At 42.7% G+C, this 21942-nt stretch overlaps 3 protein-coding genes across 9 annotated transcripts; all 3 read left to right on the top strand.

The window, feature by feature from the left end:
- The first annotated feature begins 442 nt into the window (after positions 1 to 442).
- On the top strand, positions 443 to 5027 carry dhx40 (DEAH (Asp-Glu-Ala-His) box polypeptide 40). The gene is made up of 17 exons (XM_076099908.1): positions 443 to 808; positions 896 to 1041; positions 1136 to 1255; positions 1404 to 1640; positions 1805 to 1871; positions 1943 to 2074; positions 2183 to 2282; positions 2374 to 2460; positions 2589 to 2771; positions 2856 to 2936; positions 3019 to 3176; positions 3346 to 3460; positions 3558 to 3666; positions 3962 to 4056; positions 4164 to 4233; positions 4356 to 4584; positions 4796 to 5027. Exons 1-17 carry the CDS (start codon positions 637 to 639, stop codon positions 4915 to 4917), a joined length of 2223 nt encoding a protein of 740 aa, XP_075956023.1. The 5' UTR covers positions 443 to 636; the 3' UTR covers positions 4918 to 5027.
- Positions 5028 to 5325: 298 nt separating this feature from the next.
- On the top strand, positions 5326 to 15430 carry akt2 (v-akt murine thymoma viral oncogene homolog 2). Of its 5 annotated transcripts, XM_076099911.1 has the most exons (15): positions 5326 to 5714; positions 6695 to 6828; positions 7311 to 7483; positions 7784 to 7915; positions 8031 to 8142; positions 9327 to 9480; positions 10292 to 10423; positions 10540 to 10605; positions 10702 to 10770; positions 11137 to 11259; positions 11389 to 11517; positions 11950 to 12164; positions 13034 to 13121; positions 13195 to 13297; positions 13417 to 15430. In XM_076099911.1, exons 3-15 carry the CDS (start codon positions 7438 to 7440, stop codon positions 13494 to 13496), a joined length of 1449 nt encoding a protein of 482 aa, XP_075956026.1. In that variant the 5' UTR covers positions 5326 to 5714; positions 6695 to 6828; positions 7311 to 7437; the 3' UTR covers positions 13497 to 15430. The 5 variants fall into 5 exon arrangements, with proteins under 5 accessions (XP_075956026.1, XP_075956024.1, XP_075956025.1 ...); XM_076099909.1 differs by lacking the exon at positions 6695 to 6828; XM_076099910.1 differs by lacking the exons at positions 5326 to 5714; positions 6695 to 6828 and adding an exon at positions 5813 to 5936.
- A 2398-nt stretch (positions 15431 to 17828) lies between these two features.
- ccnp (cyclin P) lies at positions 17829 to 21629 on the top strand. 3 transcript variants are annotated; one of them, XM_076100554.1, is made up of 9 exons: positions 17829 to 18017; positions 18690 to 18815; positions 19131 to 19206; positions 19405 to 19580; positions 19689 to 19787; positions 20198 to 20353; positions 20604 to 20762; positions 20845 to 21023; positions 21096 to 21629. In XM_076100554.1, the coding sequence occupies exons 1-9, from the start codon at positions 17964 to 17966 to the stop codon at positions 21262 to 21264; spliced, it is 1194 nt and encodes a 397-aa protein (XP_075956669.1). In that variant the 5' UTR covers positions 17829 to 17963; the 3' UTR covers positions 21265 to 21629. The 3 variants fall into 3 exon arrangements, with proteins under 3 accessions (XP_075956669.1, XP_075956668.1, XP_075956667.1); XM_076100553.1 differs by having other exon boundaries at positions 19408 to 19580; positions 20845 to 21629; XM_076100552.1 differs by having other exon boundaries at positions 20845 to 21629.
- Positions 21630 to 21942: the final 313 nt, after the last annotated feature.

Here is a 21942-nt window from a genome sequence, read left to right as displayed (position 1 = left end):
ATTAAAAATGTTTTAGTAAATATCCTTTTTTTCATCACTGTACTGCCACTTGCTAATTTTAGGTGGTTGTGGAAGATTGTATGTACCGTATGGGCTCGACATGAAGACCTTTTTATAAGACATAAATACATTTTCAGATCACTTCGGGAACATTTCACATCCACAAATATAAAATGACTGGTCTTAAACTTTGCTTTTTTTACTCATTATTTCGATTTCTCTTTGTTTTATAGTTACAGAGTTATGAGCAAATCGACTTAATGACTATTAAGTCATTATACTATACATATCATACTATCTTCAGTTGAATTACTAGGTGATGGCACATTTCTGTGTAAATAAAGCTTAATTAAAAAAAAAGTTCTGGCAGACTTTTATTGTGGTGGAGGTGTTCCGGTCATGTGCCCACAACTCGACCAATAGAAACGCCGAAAGGGTTAGTTTGCGGAAGTCATTGAGCGAGCGTGTCGTCTTCGAAACGAACGAAATAATTGTAAAAGAAGTCGCTATTTTTAACTTTTAGTATAGTTTGTAGGTAAAACTAAATCGTGTTCCGCATGATTAACGTCAGTATTTCTTTCGTCTGTTCAGCTCCTCACACTTATCTGCTGGTTAAGCTAACGTTACTAGTCAGTTATGTCCAAATCAACGAGGCTGGACTCGAAAGACGATGAGTCCAAACGGCTGCCCATCTATCAGCACAAAGCCACACTGACTCGGGCTGTCAAAGAGAGCACGTTTCTGGTTGTCACCGGTGAGACTGGCAGCGGGAAAACCACACAACTTCCAAAGTACCTTCATCGAGCAGGTGAGCTGTGGTTTAGCTGTGTGATCACCGGTGATAGTTAAACCTAAACACAAACTACACGGATCACTTCCTCTTATTTTTGTGTAGGTTTTTGTAGAGATGGCAAAATTGGCATCACTCAGCCCCGCCGGGTGGCTGCCATCACGGTGGCCCAGAGGGTGGCCCAGGAGATGCAGTGCACTCTGGGTAGAGAGGTTGGCTACCAAGTACGCTTCGATGACTGCACATCACAGGTGAGAGGCAAAAGACGACTCATCCCTTGCAACAAAAAAATGAAATACATTTTTATTGTGAATATCTGTTAACGTGGAGTTGTGTCTGTGCCAGAGCACGGTGGTGAAGTACATGACCGACGGCTGTTTGCTCAGAGAGATCCTAGCAGATCCTGTACTCTCTCAGTACAGCGTTGTAATCCTCGATGAAGTCCACGAACGCAGCCTCAACACAGTGAGTCAATATGACAATGACACAATATCATTGAAATTCATCATTGTACTTTACTCTTGCATGCATACAGCTTGTCAGCATGCAAAATGTACTTCTCTCCGTCATCCTTTCAATGCACACATTGATTTAGTGTTTGTTTGTTTTGCAGGATATTCTCCTGGGTCTACTGAAGAATATGTTCTCGGACTCTGCGAAACCCACCAAAGGCAGATCTTTCCCTCTGAAGGTGGTGGTGATGTCCGCCACCTTGGAAACTGACAAACTTTCAGCCTTTCTCAGCGACTGCCCCGTCTTTACTATTCCTGGGAGGACTTTTCCTGTCACCAGCACATTTGGTTTTGCTGTCGGACCTAAAGACATAGAGAGCACTGGTTATATAAAAGAGGTACTGAGATTCAGCCAATGAGTCGGGTGTTTTTCTTTATTATTCTTGCATGACAAGAAACATTTGGTTTCACAATTTTACAATCCTTACTCAAGTTAGATATGTGTTTTATAGCTTAATGCATTTTGTTCTTAATCATTTTATTTACATGTTTTGCTTCACAGGTGGTCAAAGTGGCCCTTGATGTGCACACCAGTGAAATGGCTGGGGACATTCTGGTGTTTTTGACAGGTACGTTATCGAGCTCACACTATGCGTCGACCCTCACAAAATCTGTCTCGTTAATCCTCCATGTTTGACAGGTCAGGCAGAGATTGAGCGGGCGTGTGACTTGTTGTATGAAAAAGCGGAGTCTGTAGACTACCGCTACGATGTGGAGGACCAAACCGTGGAGGGCCTCCTCATTCTGCCCCTTTATGGATCCATGCCAACAGGTAAATGCATACAACAGCTGTCACATCCTATTCATCGATAGGTAGATTTAAATTGTAGTTTCTTCCAGATAAAGTCAATATGAAAACATCTTGTCTGTCTTGTCGTAGATCAACAGAGGCAGATCTTTCAGCCCCCACCTTCAGGAATAAGGAAGTGTGTTGTGGCCACTAACATTGCAGCAACATCTCTCACCATCAATGGCATAAAGTGAGTGAGGCCTGTGGTTATTGGCATTTATCAGATTTACAATGACTTGTTACTCAAATAGTTAACATAAAGCATTTTATTTCTCATAAAGGTACATCATAGACAGCGGGTTTGTGAAGCAACTCAACCACAACTCAAGAGTGGGCATGGATATCTTGGAGGTGGTGCCGATTTCAAAGTGAGTTTTTGAAGAAATAACATGTCATTTCAAACCTGCGACTACTTTTGTTAAAGTTTGTCTGCCTGCCAACTGCCATGCCATTTAAGAAAGCTTGGGAATAGAGATTTGGATTTCTTTGTGATTAGGAGCGAGTCTGAGCAGAGAGCAGGCCGCGCTGGAAGAACCTCAGCTGGGAAATGCTTCCGAATCTACACCAAGGAATTCTGGGAGAAGAGCATGCCGGAATATACCGTTCCAGAAATCCAGAGGACGAGTCTGACTGCAGTGATACTCACACTCAAGTGCCTGGGCGTTCATGATGTCATTAGGTACACTGATACTGGTTGCTTTCTTATTGCTCATCTTATTTATCTTTTTTTACCTTCGTCAATAAAGAGTTTGTTTCTTTTAAGGTTTCCTTATCTGGACTGTCCAGAGGAAAGGTTTATTCTTGAGGCTTTAAAACAGCTCTACCAATTTGATGCCATCGACAGGTGAGAAATGACGCATGTTGACCTGTGGTGTTCAAAGCACAGCAGTCGTGGGTTTAAGTACTTCTCTGTGTGTCGTCTGTAGGAGAGGAAGAGTGACCCAGCTGGGGGAGCTGATGGTGGAGTTCCCCCTCCACCCGGGCCTCACCCGGGCCGTGCTCAAAGCCGCCTCGCTCGGCTGTGAGGACCTGCTGCTCCCTGTAGCCGCCATGCTGTCTGTAGAGAACATTTTCATCCGGCCAGGTCAGCAGTTTAGCTTAAAAGCAGGAAATTCAGCTTACAAAAAAATGCTTTTACAGAGCCAATAAAGTTCTGTATTATTTACTGACGTGTCGGTTTGATTGTTTAGTGTGTCAGGAAATGACACATGCAGAGAAGTGTAGTGTGAAGACTGATCTCTTCCTGCCTGCAGGCCACCCTGAGAAGCAGAAAGAAGCGGATAAACAGCACAGAGCGCTGGCTGCCAAGAGCGGCAGTATGAACGACTTCGCCACTCTCCTCTGCGTATTTCAGTTGTGTAAATCCAGGTACGTTGATTAATGCTGCTAGATGCATCCGTATTATTTCTAGGTAATTAATCATCACAACTGTTATAAGTGCGAGCCTTTCTCTTGCTTCCTGCAGCGACAGACCCTCAGCGTGGTGTAAAGATCATTGGATCCACTGGAGGGCGCTGAAGTCGGCCTTTAGTGTGGAGACTCAGTTGCGAGAGATCCTCCTCCGCCTCCAACAGGTTCAGCAGTTTATGCAACTCATTTTCACATCACTGACTAAAGTGTGTTGTGTATCCATGCCCTGTTGACAACCTCATATGGCTGTAAACAATACAACTGTACAGATGCATAATTCTGCCTCTTCATTATTAGATCATGCTTGCTCCCCACAATAATATACTTGAATAATTGTAAAGGACCTCTTTGCAGATTACTGTCGTCAGATGTTCAACTCTGTCATTTATTGATTTATGATTTTGTTTGCTAACACACTTGTGTGATCATTCATTTGAATGAGACCCTCTTTCCTTTCAGAAGAGAGATTTCCCTGTCGACACATTTGATGGCAATAAGAGTGAACTCTTCAGACGATGTCTGTGCACGGGATACTTCACCAATGTTGCCAGAAGGTATCACCAAAGTTCATTCAAAATGATTCATATTTAACTCTTATGGGATTTCTTTATTCTTTCTCTTAGTGATGCATGTGAATGATTGTTCAGTTATTTTCACATAGGTCTATTGGAAAGGTGTTTTGCACAATGGATGGCCATGGATCCATGGTTCACATTCATCCATCCTCATCGGTAAATGCACTCTCAAAAAGTATTTAATAATAAAACACAGTTTTCATAGAACACACATTAAGTTTGGAACCAAAACGTGCTGCTTCTTCTTCCTTTTGATCACAATCCCGTGTTGCCCCAAGCTGTTTGACCAGGAGGCTGAGCTGAACTGGGTCATCTTCCACGATGTGCTGGTGACCTCACGGGTGTACGTCAGGACCGCGTGTCCTATTCGATACGAGTGGGTGAAGGACTTACTACCTAAACTACATGAGGTGGACGTCTATGAGCTGAGCAGCGTGGCAAGAGAAGAAGTGACGGATGAGGAGATGGTGAAATGGGAGACCAGGGAAGCAGCCAAAAGACAACCAGGTTTTCAGAGTTTATTAGATTTATATTGATTGTAATGTTATATAGCTCAATGGTTAATGTTTATAGTCCCTGCTATGACATGTATGAAATTATCAAACATAATAGACAGTGTGGATTAAAAGGCCATTTGGGCATGAAGATCTTAATTGTTATACAGAGTGAATGAAGTAATGTATAACAAACTAATAGATTCCTTTGATATTTTTTTCAGAGGTCTCTACTGAGGACGTCGTGAAGAAGCTGGAGAAGCGTAACAACGAGACGACCGTCGGCGACGCTCGTGCTCGCTACATGCAACGAAAGCAACAAAGACAACAGAATAAAGCTCTTTGACAGAAAGCGCTTGCTTTTGAGGGACATGGTTCACGCAAACGTATCACATAAGGAGCATTTGGAAACAATTTCTGAACAATAAATATTTGTTACATTTATAATGAAAATAATATCATTGTCTTGCTCTTTTGAATCCCTACACTTTACACACAACGGTGTAGTAGTAGTTAGATCCACGGGTCTTTTGACAAGAAAATGTGTGCTTTGTTTTTTTAACAGTGAGTAGATTAAAATACAATAAATACAGGGACAGTTCATTTTTATTTTTGTTGCACTGCCTGTCTGTAAACCGGCTCCATACAGTCGGGGTGAGGTTAAGGTTACAGTTTAGTACAGGATGTACTTTAACGCCGACTGTTCAGGTGCAGTGGACCCTCTCTGGCCTCTTACGTCACTTCCGCTCGTGTGCGTCTGCTGTACTGTCTGGCTGGGACGGAGGGGTTTCCATGCTAAAGCAGGCGACTAAACACAGTAAAACTCATAAAAAGAGGCGAGGATTTTTGGAAATTATCCGCACTTGTATACCGAAATAACGGAGCTCAGTGGACGTGTATTCTGTTCGCTGGCTCGCAGTACGCTTCAGTGAACCACTGCAGCAGCAACAGACCCGAGCACGCTGCTGTTGTTGTGAGAGAAGAAAACAACCGCTAAGCTGTGTGATCATTGACAGAGTTCAATACACACAAGCGTCAAGATATATATAACTGGAGGGGAGAATTGTGCTGCGTACCTCCGAGTATTTTCCCAAGAAAAGGACCAGCTGGGGAATCTTGTTTTTTTTTGTCGCTGAAGTCGAGGTAAGAAAAGCCGGGGGTAACGAGGAGGAGAACGGGGCGCAAATGGCTAACTGACACGCTAGCTAGCTAGCTAGCTGTTAGCTTGGAAGCTATTTTAGCTAGCTGCCTTGTTTGGTCGTAACGCGGTCGTGTGGTCAGTGTCCTCACTGCTGTCCGTCGTAGTTGAAGTGTTGTAGCAACTCGTTTACGGAGACGCTAACGGCCTGTACGTGTACTCGGAAGGTAACATGAACGTTTGTTGACTTTGCGTCAGTTAGCTTGGTAACGTTACACCGAAAAAGGAAGAGGATATGTAACGGTTAAACGTTGTTTACGCTGGACAGCTTGTGGCTGTGCTGGGTAACGTGACGGTGTGTATTTTAGACATTGATTAACTGTACTAATCTAACGTTAACTGGAAAGGTATGTTGTGTGTATTTATGGTCTGTTATTTCCTCAAGTGGTGCTACACCTAGTCAACCTTAACGCTTGACAAGATGTTGTAGACGCACTCTTTGTAAGAGCATTACACTTTTAATCGGTGTAAATTGCAAAGTGCGGAAAAGCTGTTGTGCTTCATTATTATTATCTGGTAAAAGAGCAGTCGGTATTACTCCTGCCAGTCGTATTAGTAGCTACGGTGTAAAGGTAGTGGCTGCACCTCTGCTGACCATAACAAAGTCTGAAGTCGTGGGAATCCTTATCTGTGTTTTTATCTTTGTAAACAAAGCAGTTCAAACAGTTCTTCTGTTCTGGCCACTGTATGCACTGTACTATTCAACCCCATCGCTTTCACTGAAATACTGTGAAATCAGGGCTGACCCTGGATCACCAGAGGGCCTCTACAAACATCCAGCAAGAGCTTTGAGGGACTATTACAATTTAACAGCACAAAGCTGCTAATTGTTGGATCACTGGCATATTTGATTTCTCTACGTGGCATTACTAGAGTAACAAGATCTACCATATTAATATATATTATGATGCTGTTGTATGTCAAGGGAGAGATGATGGAGGTGTGATGGTCCCCTTTTTGGATGTCACTGTCATAAGTGATCAGATAGGAGGCGGTGAGCTGACGTGCAGTTTTCTTTGTTGTGGAGTTGTGTTTCAAGGCAACAGAGTGCCAGAGAAGGTGAGGAACGTATTCAAGCACAGTGTGGTGACAACACACAGATGGACATCTAGAGCAATACACAGAACGTTTCCTTTGTTTTGAGAAATCGGTTTTCACTTTATGGGTTCACCTCCACCTTCCTGGCTGTAGTTCCTTTAGGCCACATTTCACTTTATTTTTTTAAGATATAAAAGTATGATTTTGAGGAAATTTATTTTAAATTGTCTGAAGCCACAAAGTTGTTTTGTTTACACTGTTAACAAGTCAGCAGAGATTTTAAATATTTAACAAAGACTAACAGTGCCCTCCTCTTAAGTATCCAACTCACATTCTGTTACTTTTATTATGTTTCTTTTCTCAAAACCGGTTATTTATATGAATGAATGTTGATGGTCTTTGTGAGCTGTACATGTTAACGCTACAATTAGCATTTTATGGACAGTCTGACACTCATTGTGTATTCTGCATTAACAGTATTTCTTTCTGTTCTTTTCCTTCAGGTATTACAGGATACAGTTTTGTTTTGTCTGAGCCACTGTCAGGCACTTGACCAATAGGAACAGTTTGCACAATTTCCTCCAGCTTGTCTGCAGCCCCATTCCGACCCAGACAGTCCTCTGCCCCAGCATGAATGAAGTCAGTGTTGTGAGAGAGGGATGGCTCCATAAGAGAGGTAAGGGGGCCTCCTGTGTTCAACGTCAATCACCAGAGACTACATTAATATGATAGTCCATGTTAACATCTTAAATTACGAGTATTAAATACTCCGCGTCTAGGCTTGTACGGTGTCTGTCAAGGTAGTTTCCTTATTAATGGAGAACAGCTGTGCTCAGCGTAGTTCAGTCACTTACAATGGATTCCCATTGTTAACGTAGCGTGACACAGAGTATCCATATTAAAGCCAAACACACAAGCAAGAACAACAACATTAAAACTCAGCTGGATCACAGTTCTTCACCTGTCTGTTTTCCAGGTGAATACATTAAAACATGGCGGCCTCGCTACTTCATCTTAAAGAGCGACGGCTCCTTCATCGGCTACAAAGAGAAGCCCGAGGTGTCCAGTGACCACAGCCTCCCACCGCTCAACAACTTCTCTGTCGCAGGTCTGTTTCCCCCAACTGGCTGGCAGTAGTATATGTCAGATTAAACCTTTTTTTAACGTTTTGTTGTTGGTGCCTTCAGTTTGTCAGTGTTGGCTAATGTGTGTCTGCCCTATAGAATGCCAGCTCATGAAGACAGAGCGCCCAAGGCCCAACACATTTGTTATTCGTTGCCTGCAGTGGACCTCTGTTATTGAGCGCACCTTCCATGTAGACAGCAACGAGGAGAGGTAAAACATTCATTCCAAGGGTTTTATTATATTACATATTACCTCTGGTTAAAAATGTAAGTGCCGCCTGTAGTGTGCTTTAGGCCAGTGCATCTGACGAACAGACATCATCAAGCAAAGTCTGTCGACACTGAAACACCAGAACAGTATGATTATAGTAAAATCTCTTCTTCCTCCTCAAACTTAACAACAAATCTGTTCAGGAGAGGGACAGACAAACTTGTTACTCTGCTGAGTCCCAGACTAGTACATTTTGTTCTGGTGCCTCCTCCTCTCCATTATCATTTACAGAACGGTGTTTCAGAATAGCAAAACTTCTGATTAAGTTGATCTTACTTACTAACCTTTTTTTACCATGGCAGACCGTTCTTTTTGCGCCACCTTTGCATTGAAATGTCAATCAAATCATGTGTCACGTAATTCGTGTTTTGAACACGGCACAAACATAAATACGGGTTAAAAATAACATTTAAAGGTTGAACTCGTATATGTCCACTTTGGAAAGGATTTGAGGGCTTGCAGAACACTGGTTTAGTGTGACTAGAAGGCAGAAATAGATGAAAATACAATAAATTCGTGTTCAGATTCAGCCAGATTAGTGTGCACATAGTTTAGAGTCCTAGCCTTCTGTCTCTATTGTAGATTAGACAGGATATGACTAAAGTATTAACAGTGTCTTGAGGGAAAAAATGTGTTTGAAAATGAGATAATCTCAACATGTATTGTATACAGAACATATAAAACAGAAAGACACCAGGAGCAACATAGAGGGCCTTTAATGGACCATTGTTCACTGAAGGAAATCCATTTTAGTTTGCAAGAGAAGGAAACACCATGCTTGAAATAGAATTAAGTGCCAGATTGGCCCTGATTATTAACCCCCAACCCAAGCAGTCATTGAGTTTTGTTTACGTCAACTCTGCCAAGCACCAAATCCCAGATTATCCTCTACCTTCTAAATTGTGTTCACTAGGTTTTCCTTTTAAGATATATTTTTGGAACAACATCTAAACCATCTGTCTGAATACAAAGAGTTCACAAAAATATGTCACTGCTAAGTACAACTTGTACCCTAAGGCAAAAACCTCTGCCAGTTGAAATGTTTATAGAATAGATTCAGAGTAATGTAGAGATCTCTTTGGCTAGATTTGATAAAGGCAACGTGTGCTTTCTTCCGGGTTCAGGGAGGAGTGGATGCGATCGATCCAGGCGGTGGCAAACAGCCTGAAGAGTCAGCACCAGGATGAGGAGCCCATGGAGATTAAATTTGGCTCACCAAGTGACATCAGCGGCACAGAGGAGATGGAGATCGCTGTGTCCAAGTCCCGCACAAAAGTGGTCAGTATTTGCACAAGCGGTGCCTGGCAGCTGAGTGTTTGCTGTGTTTGTCCAGCTAAGCTCATCTTTATTGAGCAAGTTGTTTAAACTTTAAGCCTCTTTCTCAAAGCTAGGGCAACGTTTGTGTGTATGTATTATGTCTATCGCTGATGAGATTTTCAATTTCTCTGTTTTTACGGACTTAGTTTTTTCTTTTGTCTGCTGGCTTTGTCATGCAGTATGTATAACCGTTAAACATACTGCATCTCTGCATACGGTTATGCTGACTGATCGTTTACTGGTTTGTGGTTCTTCAAAGTAGCTTGATTATTGTAAAAAATCAATGTACTTTTATGGACCTATCCCTGTTTAAATGATTTCCTGCTTGATATTGTCCGTAATATTATTCAAATTGTGATCACCAGTCGCTATAGGCTATAGGCATGGAAGTGTCTTTTTTAAAGATTATTTGGGCATTTTATGCATTTATTTGATAGTTATAGCAAAGAGAGACAGGAATATGTGGGGAAACCTCTAACCCTAACCTCTCCATCTGCTCGATGTTTCATAAGTGTTCATTTAAAGAATTAGTTCTGTAATTTATGTAGAAATATTTCACTATGTCAGCATGTCATGTCTTGCATGCTTGAGAGAAATGTGTGTGTTTGTGTGTTAGAATACATCCTATGTAGTGCACCAACATCAGCAGAAGGGACAGTAAAATGGGAAACCACTGACTTTTTATATTACGTAGAATACATTTTTAAGTCCCGTCAAAACCCACAGATGTGACGTTCATGCATCCTTGTCACGGCTTATCTTGTTCCTTTAGACCATGAGTGATTTTGACTACCTGAAGCTGCTGGGCAAAGGGACATTTGGTAAAGTGATCCTGGTGAAGGAGAAGGCCACAGGGATGTACTACGCCATGAAGATCCTCCGCAAGGAAGTCATCATTGCTAAAGTTAGTGTTACTCCCATCACAGTAACATCTTTGTTTTGGAACAGTATTATTATCTATGATGTGGTTTTGCTCTAATTGCATATACCGTGTGTGTGTGTGTGTGTGTGTTCCTGTAGGATGAGGTGGCACACACGGTTACAGAAAGCAGAGTTCTCCAAAATACGCGACATCCCTTTCTAACGGTGAGTTACCGTTGCCTCAGTTTGTTGCTTTCCTAAATGAAGGGACCATTGAATCAGTAAAATGCAGACGCTAATATCTGTTTTCCTCCTCTACAGACACTAAAATATGCATTTCAAACGCACGACCGGCTATGCTTTGTGATGGAGTATGCAAATGGAGGAGAAGTAAGTTTTCCTCTTTCTCATGTGGCCTACAATTGTGTGGCTGTACCTGGATGACCTTTTTGGAAGATGGCTAATTGTAGCAGCAGGGGTGTAGAAAAGAAACCCGACACCTCGACTCGTGATGCATCAGTTTAAGGATGGTGTTACATGTTTGCTCCGGTTAAAATAGACCCTCGTGCATTTGTCTGGTTAGTGTGAATCATTCGGGCAGGTGTGAAAGCTGTCAATCAAACCTTGGAGGGGACCAAACAACTGGACCAAGACCCCGCTCTCATAATATCAAAAGCTAAATGACTATTGAATCTATCTGATGATCGTGTACCGTCTCTTATTCCTGAGTCTCCTCTTCTTTTTACTCCCTCTCAGCTCTTCTTTCACTTATCGCGGGACAGAGTGTTCACAGAAGACAGAGCACGATTCTACGGTGCAGAAATAGTGTCAGCACTGGAGTACCTACACTCACGCAATGTAGTTTACAGGGACTTAAAGGTAAGGCGGCTGCTCGCTCGAACAGCGTAGTATTCTTTTTTTTGTAAATAAGCTGGAGGGATATTCCTTGACATGCTTTGACCCTAGATTGTCGTACCATCTAACTAACTTGAGTCTTTTCCTGCACAGCTGGAGAACCTCATGTTGGACAAGGACGGCCACATAAAGATAACAGACTTTGGGCTCTGTAAAGAGGGGATCACAGACGGGGCCACCATGAAAACCTTCTGTGGAACTCCGGAGTACCTGGCACCAGAGGTAACTCCACGATGGCTTTGGACTCTGACATCAATATCTTGGTATATCATATTATGGCATAAGTGTTGACGTATTGAACATTGACAATCAGCGGGTAACTGGGATGGGAATGCGCTCTCAAATTTAGTTCATAACCTAAATGTCCTGTAGCAGAAATGTACGCGTATAATAAGGACATCATCTGCTCTGAACTGCTGCCAAACGGGTTTGCTGACAGTAAAAAAAACAGTTAAATTGAATCATTTTGGATCTGTAAATAGCACCTTGAGATTTGTTTATTTCTTATCATTTGTGGGGCTTTTTGCCTTTATGTGACAGTCAGTGTGGGCAAAACAAGGACTTCCATGTAATATCAGAAATCATTGATATTCCTGCACTGATATTCCTCTTGTTTTATCTCTCGCTCAACTCTTTTCATTCCCACCCGGTCAGGTGCTAGAAGACAATGACTACGGGCGAGCGGTGGACTGGTGGGGGCTGGGCGTGGTCATGTATGAGATGATGTGCGGCCGGTTGCCCTTCTACAACCAGGACCACGAGCGTCTTTTTGAGCTTATTCTCATGGAGGAGATCCGCTTCCCCAAGAACCTGGCTCCTGAAGCCAAGGCCCTGCTGGCCGGCCTGCTCAAAAAGGATCCCAAACAAAGGTTCGTGCTTTTGTAGCCGTTCCTTTTTTATGCTCCCTCTCCAGCGACAGCCGCGACCAGAGGCGTTATGTGTTCGGCTTGTTCGTCCTTCTGCTGAACGTGATATCTTGGGACCGCCTCCAGGGAATTTCCTCAAATTTGGCACATACATCCACGACTCAAGGACCAACTGATTAGAGTTAAGAGGTTAAAGGTCAGGGTTACTGTAACCTCACAAAACACATTTTGGGCTCAAGAATTAATATACTAAATATGACAATTTAACACAAAAAGGAATAAAATATGAAGTGATCCAAAAACTCAAAAAAACAATTCTGAAATTGTGGTACAATGTTTTAATATTAAACATAATTAATTTAAGATCAAATAAACGCTTTCACTGTGAAAACGTGGCCGTTCAGCTGAAGATGCAGCAGTACAGACTTTGCACCATGTCTGCAGCGCTTGATTCATTTTCTGAATCTTCCACTGTGCTCGGAGGCACCACTCATTCAGCTATGAAATAAGTAACCCCATTATTAAGCCTTTGTTCCTTAGTGATTCGCTTTGGTACCGGGTATTGGCCATAAACAAGGACATAATTGATTGTTGTTGTGGTCGACCCCCAGTGTTTCTGGGAACAGTCGAGCGGTGCTAATATTAGTACATCGAGGGCCGCCTGGCTTACCAAAACACGCACCTGTCCGCAGTAAGGAAATGAGGACTAAATTTGTCTGTGAATTGGTAAATAGGAGTCAGAAGGGAACAACACGACATGAGCGCTTGCTGAACATTTCTAATGATGGCGTTTGCACAATGATCCGTCGAAAGAAAAGGTAGCTGGTGAGTGGGTGGTGACGATGACGGTGGTGTTTTTGTTTTGTTTCCAGGCTTGGAGGCGGACCAGACGATGCCAAAGAAGTGATGAGCCACAAGTTCTTCACCTCCATCAACTGGCAGGATGTTCTTGAAAAAAAGGTGAGGTACTGGGAAAAGAAATGAAAATGATATTTTCAGAATGCAAAATGACTAATATCTTTCTTCTCCTCAGCTTATTCCACCCTTCAAGCCGCAGGTAACATCAGAGACGGACACGCGTTACTTCGATGATGAGTTCACAGCACAAACCATAACAATAACTCCCCCTGACAAGTGTAAGTATATCGACTACTGACATTATTGTGCTTTAAGTTTGGATTTACAAGCGTTTTTTACACATTCATGTCTGAATTGGTGGATGCGTTGTTTTTTCTTCTCCCTCCCTTTACTCCAGATGACAGTTTAGATGCAGAAGATTCAGATCAGCGCACGCACTTCCCTCAGTTCTCCTACTCTGCCAGCATACGGGAGTGATCACTGAGACTCTTGAACAAGCAGGCAGGCTAACACATGATCACAATCCCACATACACACACTTGCACTGCTGGGGAACGACACAAACAAAAACTGGCACAAGACACATTTTCATTCAGTCTTTAACGCACGTACACACACACACGTACACACACACACACACACACAGACACACATATCCTGGCTATTCAGACAAGACGGAGATCATTGAGTATGAAATGAACACACGGGCCGTGAGTCAGTGACCTCAGCAGGTTTGTGTGGATTGACTGGCAGCTTTGTCTCTGTGCGTCCTCTCAGGGTTGGCTTCAGGCTTCCCTGCAGGACCTCTGCTGCACTACACTGGGGTACAACATCAAAGCCTTGACCCTTTGAAAACCAGGTTATGCCAGCAAGTACCACCTCTTTACCAGCTGCACCCATGCTACACGCACACACAGGCCAACCCATGCATAGACTGCATATATATATATATATATATATATACACGCAAACGTACTTGATAGAATTTTAAAAATCATCATCAAAATTAGGAAGAAAAGATTTGGTGGAAAAAGACAAGATTGTTACATCGATTGTTACGGTTTTAAAGGTCAAGCCATATTTCTGCATTTCTTGTGATTTTTTTTTTTTTAACAAGTGCTCTTTCTGGAACTTGCTGTTACAAATCAAGTGTGGGACTGTTCCTACAGTAGGCGGCAATGGGGAGGAGGGGGAGGGTTGCCATTTCTGTGTTTGCACTGCACGTATGTGTGTGTGTGCGAATCGGCGAGTGGATGTGTGAATGTATGCGTGTGTGCAGGAGGATGTATGAACAACCATTTTGATTCCCAACCATCCATTTGTGTCAGTTTTCATGCATGTTTTTAAACTCTGAACTATTGCTGGAATATCAACGAGAGGACACTACACTACACACTCGATGGCCTTTAAAAAAAAAAAAAAAAAAAAAGGGAACAAGCATGTAATTTATGATTGCCGTGACCAGTTGGCGCTAAATCGACTCAGTCAGGAATAGAAACTGTGATCTCTTGCATGGCTAACTTTAGCTTTGAAAGCTGCGTTCATTCATTTAAAGGGATGCAGCAGTCAGCTTCACAGAGTCCAGACTGACTTACCGACCAACTGGCTGCTGGTTGGAGGTGTAAGAGTAGGTTTTCATGAAGGCCAGTCCCTATGTGTTAAAGAGAGAAAGAAAAGAAGGAGAATAGAGACGCTTCACCACAGACCAATGTAGACGCACGCAGCCAATCGCTGTCCTCCATCCAGTAACTCTCACTCTTTAGCTGAAGGGTTAGGCACCAATCTTTTGTTCATTTTCGATTTGTAATATCAGTGTAAGTTTTAAAGATTTTTTTTTTTATGTTCCCGTATTTAAAGAATGAGAGTTCAATCGTTGTTAAGTCTTTATAATGAGGCCAAAAATTGACTGACTTGGTGGACGTTTAACACTTCAAATGATTCCACATCTGATGTTTAGGACCTTCTTTTTTGTTTTTGTGTTTTCTGTAATACTGTTGTTTGTCGAGTCACTTAAATCTGCGTAGCTGTATGTCTGGAGCAACAATCTGCAGGTTTACAATCCAATTAAATGCTGCACGAGCTGGTCGACCAACCTTCACCCTGCAGACAGGGGGAACAAATCAAAACATCAGCAGATGCATTGAGTTGAAATGAAAATCTGCACACTGTGAGTCATGACGGCACATCCCACCACAGATAAGTGTTTTCGGTTCCATGTTGCTGGAAGAGACGTTTGGTTGCTCTTTGAGCTTCACTAAAGGAACATCCAGATCTTTTTGTTTGTCATTGTTTTGTTTTTGTTTGATTTTTATCCTTTTTTTGTCCATCTATTTCTCAAATTTTGAAAGACACATTGTCTTGTCTACGTATACATTATATAAAAAATTATATATTAAAAATGTTTAAACGACTTTCTTTTTGATTACGTTCTTCATTTCAAGGGGTTTCCATTGGATGAATGCTTATTTAGCTTAGATGCTAAACTCAGTCATTTGATTCTGAATGGGCAGCTCAGTTTTGGTTTGTATTATCACGTCCCTGAGGCTGAACTGAATACATATAAGGAAAGTATTATTAAGGGAAATTAACATAATTTGATCCATTCTTTTTTAACCTAGAGAGAAAATAGTCCCTATGCAGTTAGAACCTGACTACATTTTGCAGAACCCATTTTAATGTTGTGCTCCTTTTGAAAAAACAAAACTATTTTCCAGCCAATGCTTGAACAGAGTAGATAATACCCATCCTGATATTGAGATATATATATATATATATATATATATATATATGGCATGATGGAGAATAATGAAATTGATAGTTTTCTACTGTTCTCTGCAGAGCACTTGAGCTAAGGTTTAAAGACCTCTATCAGCATTCTCTGGGATACCCCTCATGTCACACATTGATTTATTTTCGTTAAGTTTGTGTGAGTGACTGTGACAGTGAGACGTTTTGAGTGAAAGAGGTGATGAGGACACAGAAAAGCAGCAGGTTTTTGACTCTTCGTGGCCCCGCTTCCTGCAGATGAGGAGGATGATGATGTGATCAAATGGCTTTGATTTACAGTTCACAACTCCAGCACCTCTTCTCACTGGCTCAGGCTCAGCCTTCATACTCTAGCCTAGTGTCCTGCTTTGGAAAAAAACCGGCAGGAATCGGACATCAGAACCACTGCACTGATGGACTCCACTGTGGATTTGCCTTCATTGCTATCATGGCCATAAGGGGGTGCTGCTGAACTTTTTTAATATTGGTTGTGAAGCCATACTCTGAACCTCGCTGCTGGCCACGCTTTAAGCAATGCTTCACAGCTGAACATGCAAGTTAATACCCCTGACCTCTCCTGTAGGCAAACACAGGCACGACAAGTGCCTCCTCACTATTGTGTAAATACCAAAAAAATAAATAAGAAACAGCTTGATGGTGAATGCAGCGTTCGTAGAGAGGGGGAGGACTGCAGCTTCGTAGTGTTTGATTTGCAGCTTTACAACCTTGCTTCTCTGTATATTTGAATGTGATGAACTGTCACGAATGTCACACCTGATGCAGATGTAACAAGATTTTTTTCTTCTTTTTTTTTGCTTGTTGCCGTTAGTTGAGGCTCAGAGGGCGATGAAAAAAAAAGCAATCTTTAAGGGGAGGTCATTGTCCTGGTAGACAGTTTCAGCCCCCCTTTGCAAGACTTTACAATGTAACGGGTGATACCTGCTACAAAATGGTAGCTTATAACATTTGCAACTATAATGTGCCAGTAAACATTTTTACTGAATAAGCTGTGTGTGTATTGTTTTTATTACGGTGTAGGCCTACACCTGCAGCAGCTCTGCAATGTAAAATGACCACGGAGAGTTAAAAAGATGTCACAAAAGAGGCCAGCATCACATTACTTCTGTCTGCAGTAACTCTCCCAACATAGCAGCTCCAGTTGTGGTTATTATGTGCAATACCCCCATAGCTCAAGACCATGTCCCAGCCTCCATTCAATAGCCTGAAAAATATTATAGCCAAACCTTTGAGGGCACAGAGCCTGGATTTGGTCAGGAAACTAGAGGCTTTTAACCAACTTTGTCACAAACATAAGTTTAACATGGTGAGCCTTTTTATATATGTATATATATATATATATATATATATGTATATATATATATATATATATATATATATATATATATATATATATATTAAAGGTTATTGCTTTTTTTAGGATTCAAAATCCTTTAATTGGGAAAGTTTCAGTCCAGAATCACATTAAAACAACAAGATCTGGTATTCCTCCACCAGAATCAAATATCGGTCATCGTGGGAAGGCTTTGAAGCTGAATTTAGATAAATGTTTATGGAGGTAATATTTTCAAAAAGTCTTTATTAGCAGTTAAATGAATGTAGAAAATGTCTGAGGAAACCAGACTTTTTGTATGAATGCTCTTTGGGACGTTGCACTCTTGACCTCCGTATTTCTAAATAAACTGGTGCAGCCCTGATTATGACACTGTTATTTATAAGGTGCATTTTCAGGCTGTAGTAAGTATTGTTTAATTCAAATGCATAATATAGAAAAAGATTTACATCATCTTGTTTCCCTCGAACATGTAAAAGAAGGTGAATAAAACAAAATGTCTAGTTCACACTGAACCATAAGCCTGAACTTTAGGTCATTTCAACGTAACATAAACCTCGTTAGTCACGTGGAGCAAAACGTGGTTTTAATTTCTCAAAACGTCGACCGGAAGTCCCGATCCTAACCCGCTCACCTTGACACCGGCACCCCCCCCCCCCCCCCCCCCCCCCCCCCCCCCCCAATCAGTGTGGCCCACCTGTCCGTCTTTATCAGCGGCTCTCTGTGCAGCATGGCGGCTCTCTCTCTGCTCCTGGCCTCCTCCTCCGACGCCCGTGGATAAGTAGCTGCAGCGGCCCGGCACGGGAACTCCGTCTCCGGCTGTGCTCATGGCCAAGACTGGTTTCTGCGACTCCAAGCCCCTGCTGGACTTACACAAGAAGGTGAGCATCAGGGGGCTCGACAGACCCGTCTCAATCAGTAGGTCCGAGGAAGATTTAAAATAAAAAAAAAGTGTAGACATGTAGTGCTGCCCTACAGGTGCTTCAGCTGAGAAGTGCAACAGGGTATTCATATTTACCCCCTTTTTGTTTTTAACCATTTCACTCAGTTCATATATATTCTTAATAATTAATGACGGATAGTATTTATTGAGCAATCAGTTGGGAGATTAACTCATCCATTAAAACTTTGTTCTCATCAATGAAACCTTTCTCAAGGTAACTCGTGCTTTTTTTTCAGTTCCAGTTATGATCATACTTTTTTTATTTTTTGCTTTACTTTGCCTACTGTTTCTCAAGCTCTACATACAGGCCTGCTCCATGTTTATGTTGTCAGGAAAGTAATTGCATTCACCTGTCATGAGCCCAGGTGACCCCCGTGTCGGTGATTAGATGGCTGGAGTAGAAGCGTAGGAGTGTTCATGACCTGAAGTGAGCCACTGTTTGAACACATTCATCTTGTGGCATTACTGTCCACTGATAACTAATCCTCATACAGAGAATAAACTGCAGCAACCTGTAGTCGTCGTCGTCAAAGACTATAAAGAAGAGGTAATAAAGATGGCTAGGCCATGATCACATCTGTGTCAATAAGACTTTTTGTTGTCCCTGCAGGCGGATGAGAGGCGAGCCCCGTTAAGAACCTGGTCCAATGCCTGTGGGCCCATAGATCGCTGGCAGCCGGTAGAAGTAGACGAGTCCAGGATGGCCCCTGTCAAAATGGAGCCAGAGCACAGATGGGTACATCTTCCTTCCTGCTTGTCATCTTCACCCAACACATTCTGCAGTGTCTCTAGCTCTTGTTATGACTTTTATTTTCCCGGCATATTAGTCTTAAGTGATGCCCTAAGAGAGATTAGTGAACGGTCAGGATGTGACTGCCCTGCCCTTTGTTGCAATAGAAGCTATTTGTAATCCTCTCTAAATATGAGAAGTTGCGATCACTGTAATGTGGTTCAGAGCCTCAGCTAAGAGTGTTGAGTCCTTTTTTTCTCTCTCTCTCACTCACTCGGTCATCACAATTCCAAGTGTGTGTAAGGTGTTGTCTTTTTGCAGGAAAGGAGGTTATCGGCGCAAACAAGTGAAGGCATCCTCATGGGCTTCCATGAAGACAGTTTTACACACTCAGCTGGTAGTGTAATCCATACCAAAGATTTTCAAAATAATACTGTAGTTTGGTTGTGTAAAATTATGTTCTAGAAATACAAGCAGTCATTTTGCTGGACGAAATTAGGAATTCAGTGCTCAGATGGTTACTTTTATCATGTAAAAAATGATTTACTTGCGTGTTGCCTTTCTCCTCCTCGTCCTCCTTCTCCATCCCGTGTAGCAGATGGGTGTGTGGAGGATGAGCCCGTGCTTCTTTACCCTCATGGGCTGCAGGGTCTTCCCAGCCTGCAGGCACTGGTGCCCAGCTTGCTGCGCCACGAGGTGGAGACGGCACTGGAGAAACTGGACCTCATATGGGACCGAGCGTACGCTTGGGATATGTTCTTGGATATGGCGGTGCGTGAGATCATATGATTGAGGGGCAGATTGGCACGAGCGCTGATCGCACTGAATCTCTTTAAATATTTAGCGTGTGCCTCCTGTTTTTCTGTTTTCACCCTGCAGAGAACTCAAACACGAAACTCTTTCCGCACCGCGGACCTGCCGCGGCATTTTACTGATGTCACTCGTTCTGTCCTGGTAGACTGGCTCATTCAAGTACATGTAAGTGCTCTTCTGAAGATGGAGGCTTTCCTCCAAGCTGGTCTCAATGGCCAGTTCATTTAAGGTCATGTCCTTGTTGCATATTGTGGCAAACCTGCAGCAAAAGGATTGCTCTCATTTGTATTGGTTGTGAAAAGTAATGCACAAAGTTAGATGGCCTGTCAGGAAAAAATATGAGCTTTAAAAAGGAATTAAAAGAATTTTAATGGAGAATATTCCTGCATTTGAGGACGTCTGGTTATCTTAGCTTACCATAGAGACAAGAAATACCCTGACTCTGTCCAAAGATAACAAACCAGCACCTCTAAAGTGCAATAATTAATATATCTAATTAGTTTAAACCCGTACAAAAAAGGTAAATTATAGATTTATGGCTTTCAATCTTGATCGCCTGGTTTATTTCCTTCCAGGAGTTGATGCATTTTCAGGAAGAGACCCTCTATCTGGCCATACACCTCGTCAACCGCTCCCTGCGTGAGGTAAAGATCACCACGGTCAACCTGCAGCTCCTCGGCATGGTTTGCCTCTTCCTCGCTGCAAAGATGGAAGAGTGTCTCCTGCCCGAGGTAAGCTGGCTCAGCCCTCCCCAACTATAACGCTACACATTGTGTTAAACCTGACTGATTGTGTGTGCCGTCTGCTAACATTTCTAAATAATCCATGATTGGTTTGTGTCGAGGTTTCACTTGATTTATTCTTATAGATTTACAGCTCTTAATCTTTATTAATTGAATGAATGTAGTAATGAGTAACGATCAAACCTCTCTTCTCTAATAAAAGACTCATTTTATTTTATTGTGCTTCTTCTTCTTCCAGGTGTCTGGACTCTGCTACTTGATGGACCACACCTACACGAAGCATCAGCTGCTGCGAATGGAGCGCAAGGTCCTCCTAGGGCTCAAGTTCGATTTGTCCTACTGCCCTCCTCTGCACTTCCTCCTCCTCCTCGCCTCGGTTGCTCGCTGCAGTGCCAAGGTAGATCTCTACTAACTCATTCTGTCAGCAAGGTTATTTTTCGCAGTATGTAGAGATTTTGAAGTGTCATCTGTGCCACCAGGCGGTGTGGATGGCTCGGTATCTGCTGGAGCTGTCTCTCCTGGAGGGCCAGTGTGTGTTGTTTCTGCCCGTGCAGCTGGCAGGAGCGGCCCTCTGCGTGTCCCGCCAAGTTCTGCAGGAGCCCTCAACACCAGGAGGGGAGGCTGCATGGTGCCTGGCCTCCAGTGTCCATGTCGGCAGGTGTGTCTTGATTTATAAGATGGACTCTCATCCACTGTACCTGTCATTTAAAAAATCGGTGTGGTTTTTCAGTGAGACCGCCCTGCTGAGGATCATGCACATTCTGGCCAATGCTGCAGCCAAGGCCCACACCCGAGAGACCTGTGCTAGTTTTATTAAATTCTCCTCCCCAGAGACTATGCAGGTCAGCAGGCACGCTGGTCTAAAGAACGCCGCTGGTCTGCTGGGTGTATGCACTTGACATTCCTGATTCGCAGAATCTAAATTATATGCCGAAGCTTCAAAGTAGAGATGCTAGACCAGTATCACTTGAAGACTTGACTCCCGTGTGGTCCAGGCCTCTGACCAAGGCTGTGGATCCTGAAGAGTTGCCATGGAATTGGGTGAGGAAGAAGTATGAATAATGTTAATGCCAAATATTGTCTTGACAAAGGATTGTATGCACTCTGCGTGTGTGATTTAGCTGACCCAGTGGCACACCTGTTTTATGTTCTTATCTTGCAGCCGATTTAGAAAATATTTGAATTGTATTGATGTGTCCTTGTCCTATGGGCTGTCTATCAAAGTTATTATGAACGTTTTAATGTAAAATAAAGTGTCTGCTGCAAAGTTTTAAAGTTTCAGCTGTTTATTTTTGTACAAACTGCAGTTTGTACAGTTCCACGTGACAACAGCGCCCCCCTCTGGCTGCATGGCTGCATTGTTGGCAGTTCCTGCTCACACGTGCAATCACGCTGACACAGCTGACTGGCACTTTACAGAATGTTGGACGGCTGGTGCAGCATATATCAAGAGTATCCCTTTGCAGGATTAGTTTTGTCCATCACCTATTCAGTTAGATTAGCTTTCAACAGTTATGCGTATGCAGCATGACTGAAGCAGGCAGCTCGAGTTGCTGTGACTTTCCGTGAAACCAATC

Source organism: Anarhichas minor, unplaced genomic scaffold, assembly GCF_050575085.1.
Source record: "Anarhichas minor isolate MPS153535 unplaced genomic scaffold, ASM5057508v1 ptg000026l, whole genome shotgun sequence".
In the NCBI taxonomy this organism is placed as follows: domain Eukaryota; kingdom Metazoa; phylum Chordata; class Actinopteri; order Perciformes; family Anarhichadidae; genus Anarhichas; species Anarhichas minor.
The sequence above is the reverse complement of the archived record's forward strand: the minus strand, read 5'-3'. Positions and strand labels throughout refer to the sequence as shown.

Excerpts from the sequence above, each read along its gene's own strand:
- dhx40 (XM_076099908.1), top strand. The coding sequence starts at position 637 with ATGTCCAAATCAACGAGGCTGGACTCGAAAGACGATGAGTCCAAACGG. Across the intron at positions 2,937-3,018 it reads CAATTTGATGCCATCGACAG|GAGAGGAAGAGTGACCCAGC; the intron begins GTGAGAAATGAC and ends TGTCGTCTGTAG. Across the intron at positions 3,461-3,557 it reads TTTCAGTTGTGTAAATCCAG|CGACAGACCCTCAGCGTGGT; the intron begins GTACGTTGATTA and ends TGCTTCCTGCAG.
- akt2 (XM_076099909.1), top strand. The coding sequence starts at position 7,438 with ATGAATGAAGTCAGTGTTGTGAGAGAGGGATGGCTCCATAAGAGAG. Across the intron at positions 8,143-9,326 it reads GTAGACAGCAACGAGGAGAG|GGAGGAGTGGATGCGATCGA; the intron begins GTAAAACATTCA and ends TTCCGGGTTCAG. Across the intron at positions 11,260-11,388 it reads TAGTTTACAGGGACTTAAAG|CTGGAGAACCTCATGTTGGA; the intron begins GTAAGGCGGCTG and ends TTTCCTGCACAG.
- ccnp (XM_076100552.1), top strand. The coding sequence starts at position 17,964 with ATGGCCAAGACTGGTTTCTGCGACTCCAAGCCCCTGCTGGACTTACAC. Across the intron at positions 19,207-19,404 it reads CAGTTTTACACACTCAGCTG|CAGATGGGTGTGTGGAGGAT; the intron begins GTAGTGTAATCC and ends CATCCCGTGTAG. Across the intron at positions 20,354-20,603 it reads AAGAGTGTCTCCTGCCCGAG|GTGTCTGGACTCTGCTACTT; the intron begins GTAAGCTGGCTC and ends TTCTTCTTCCAG.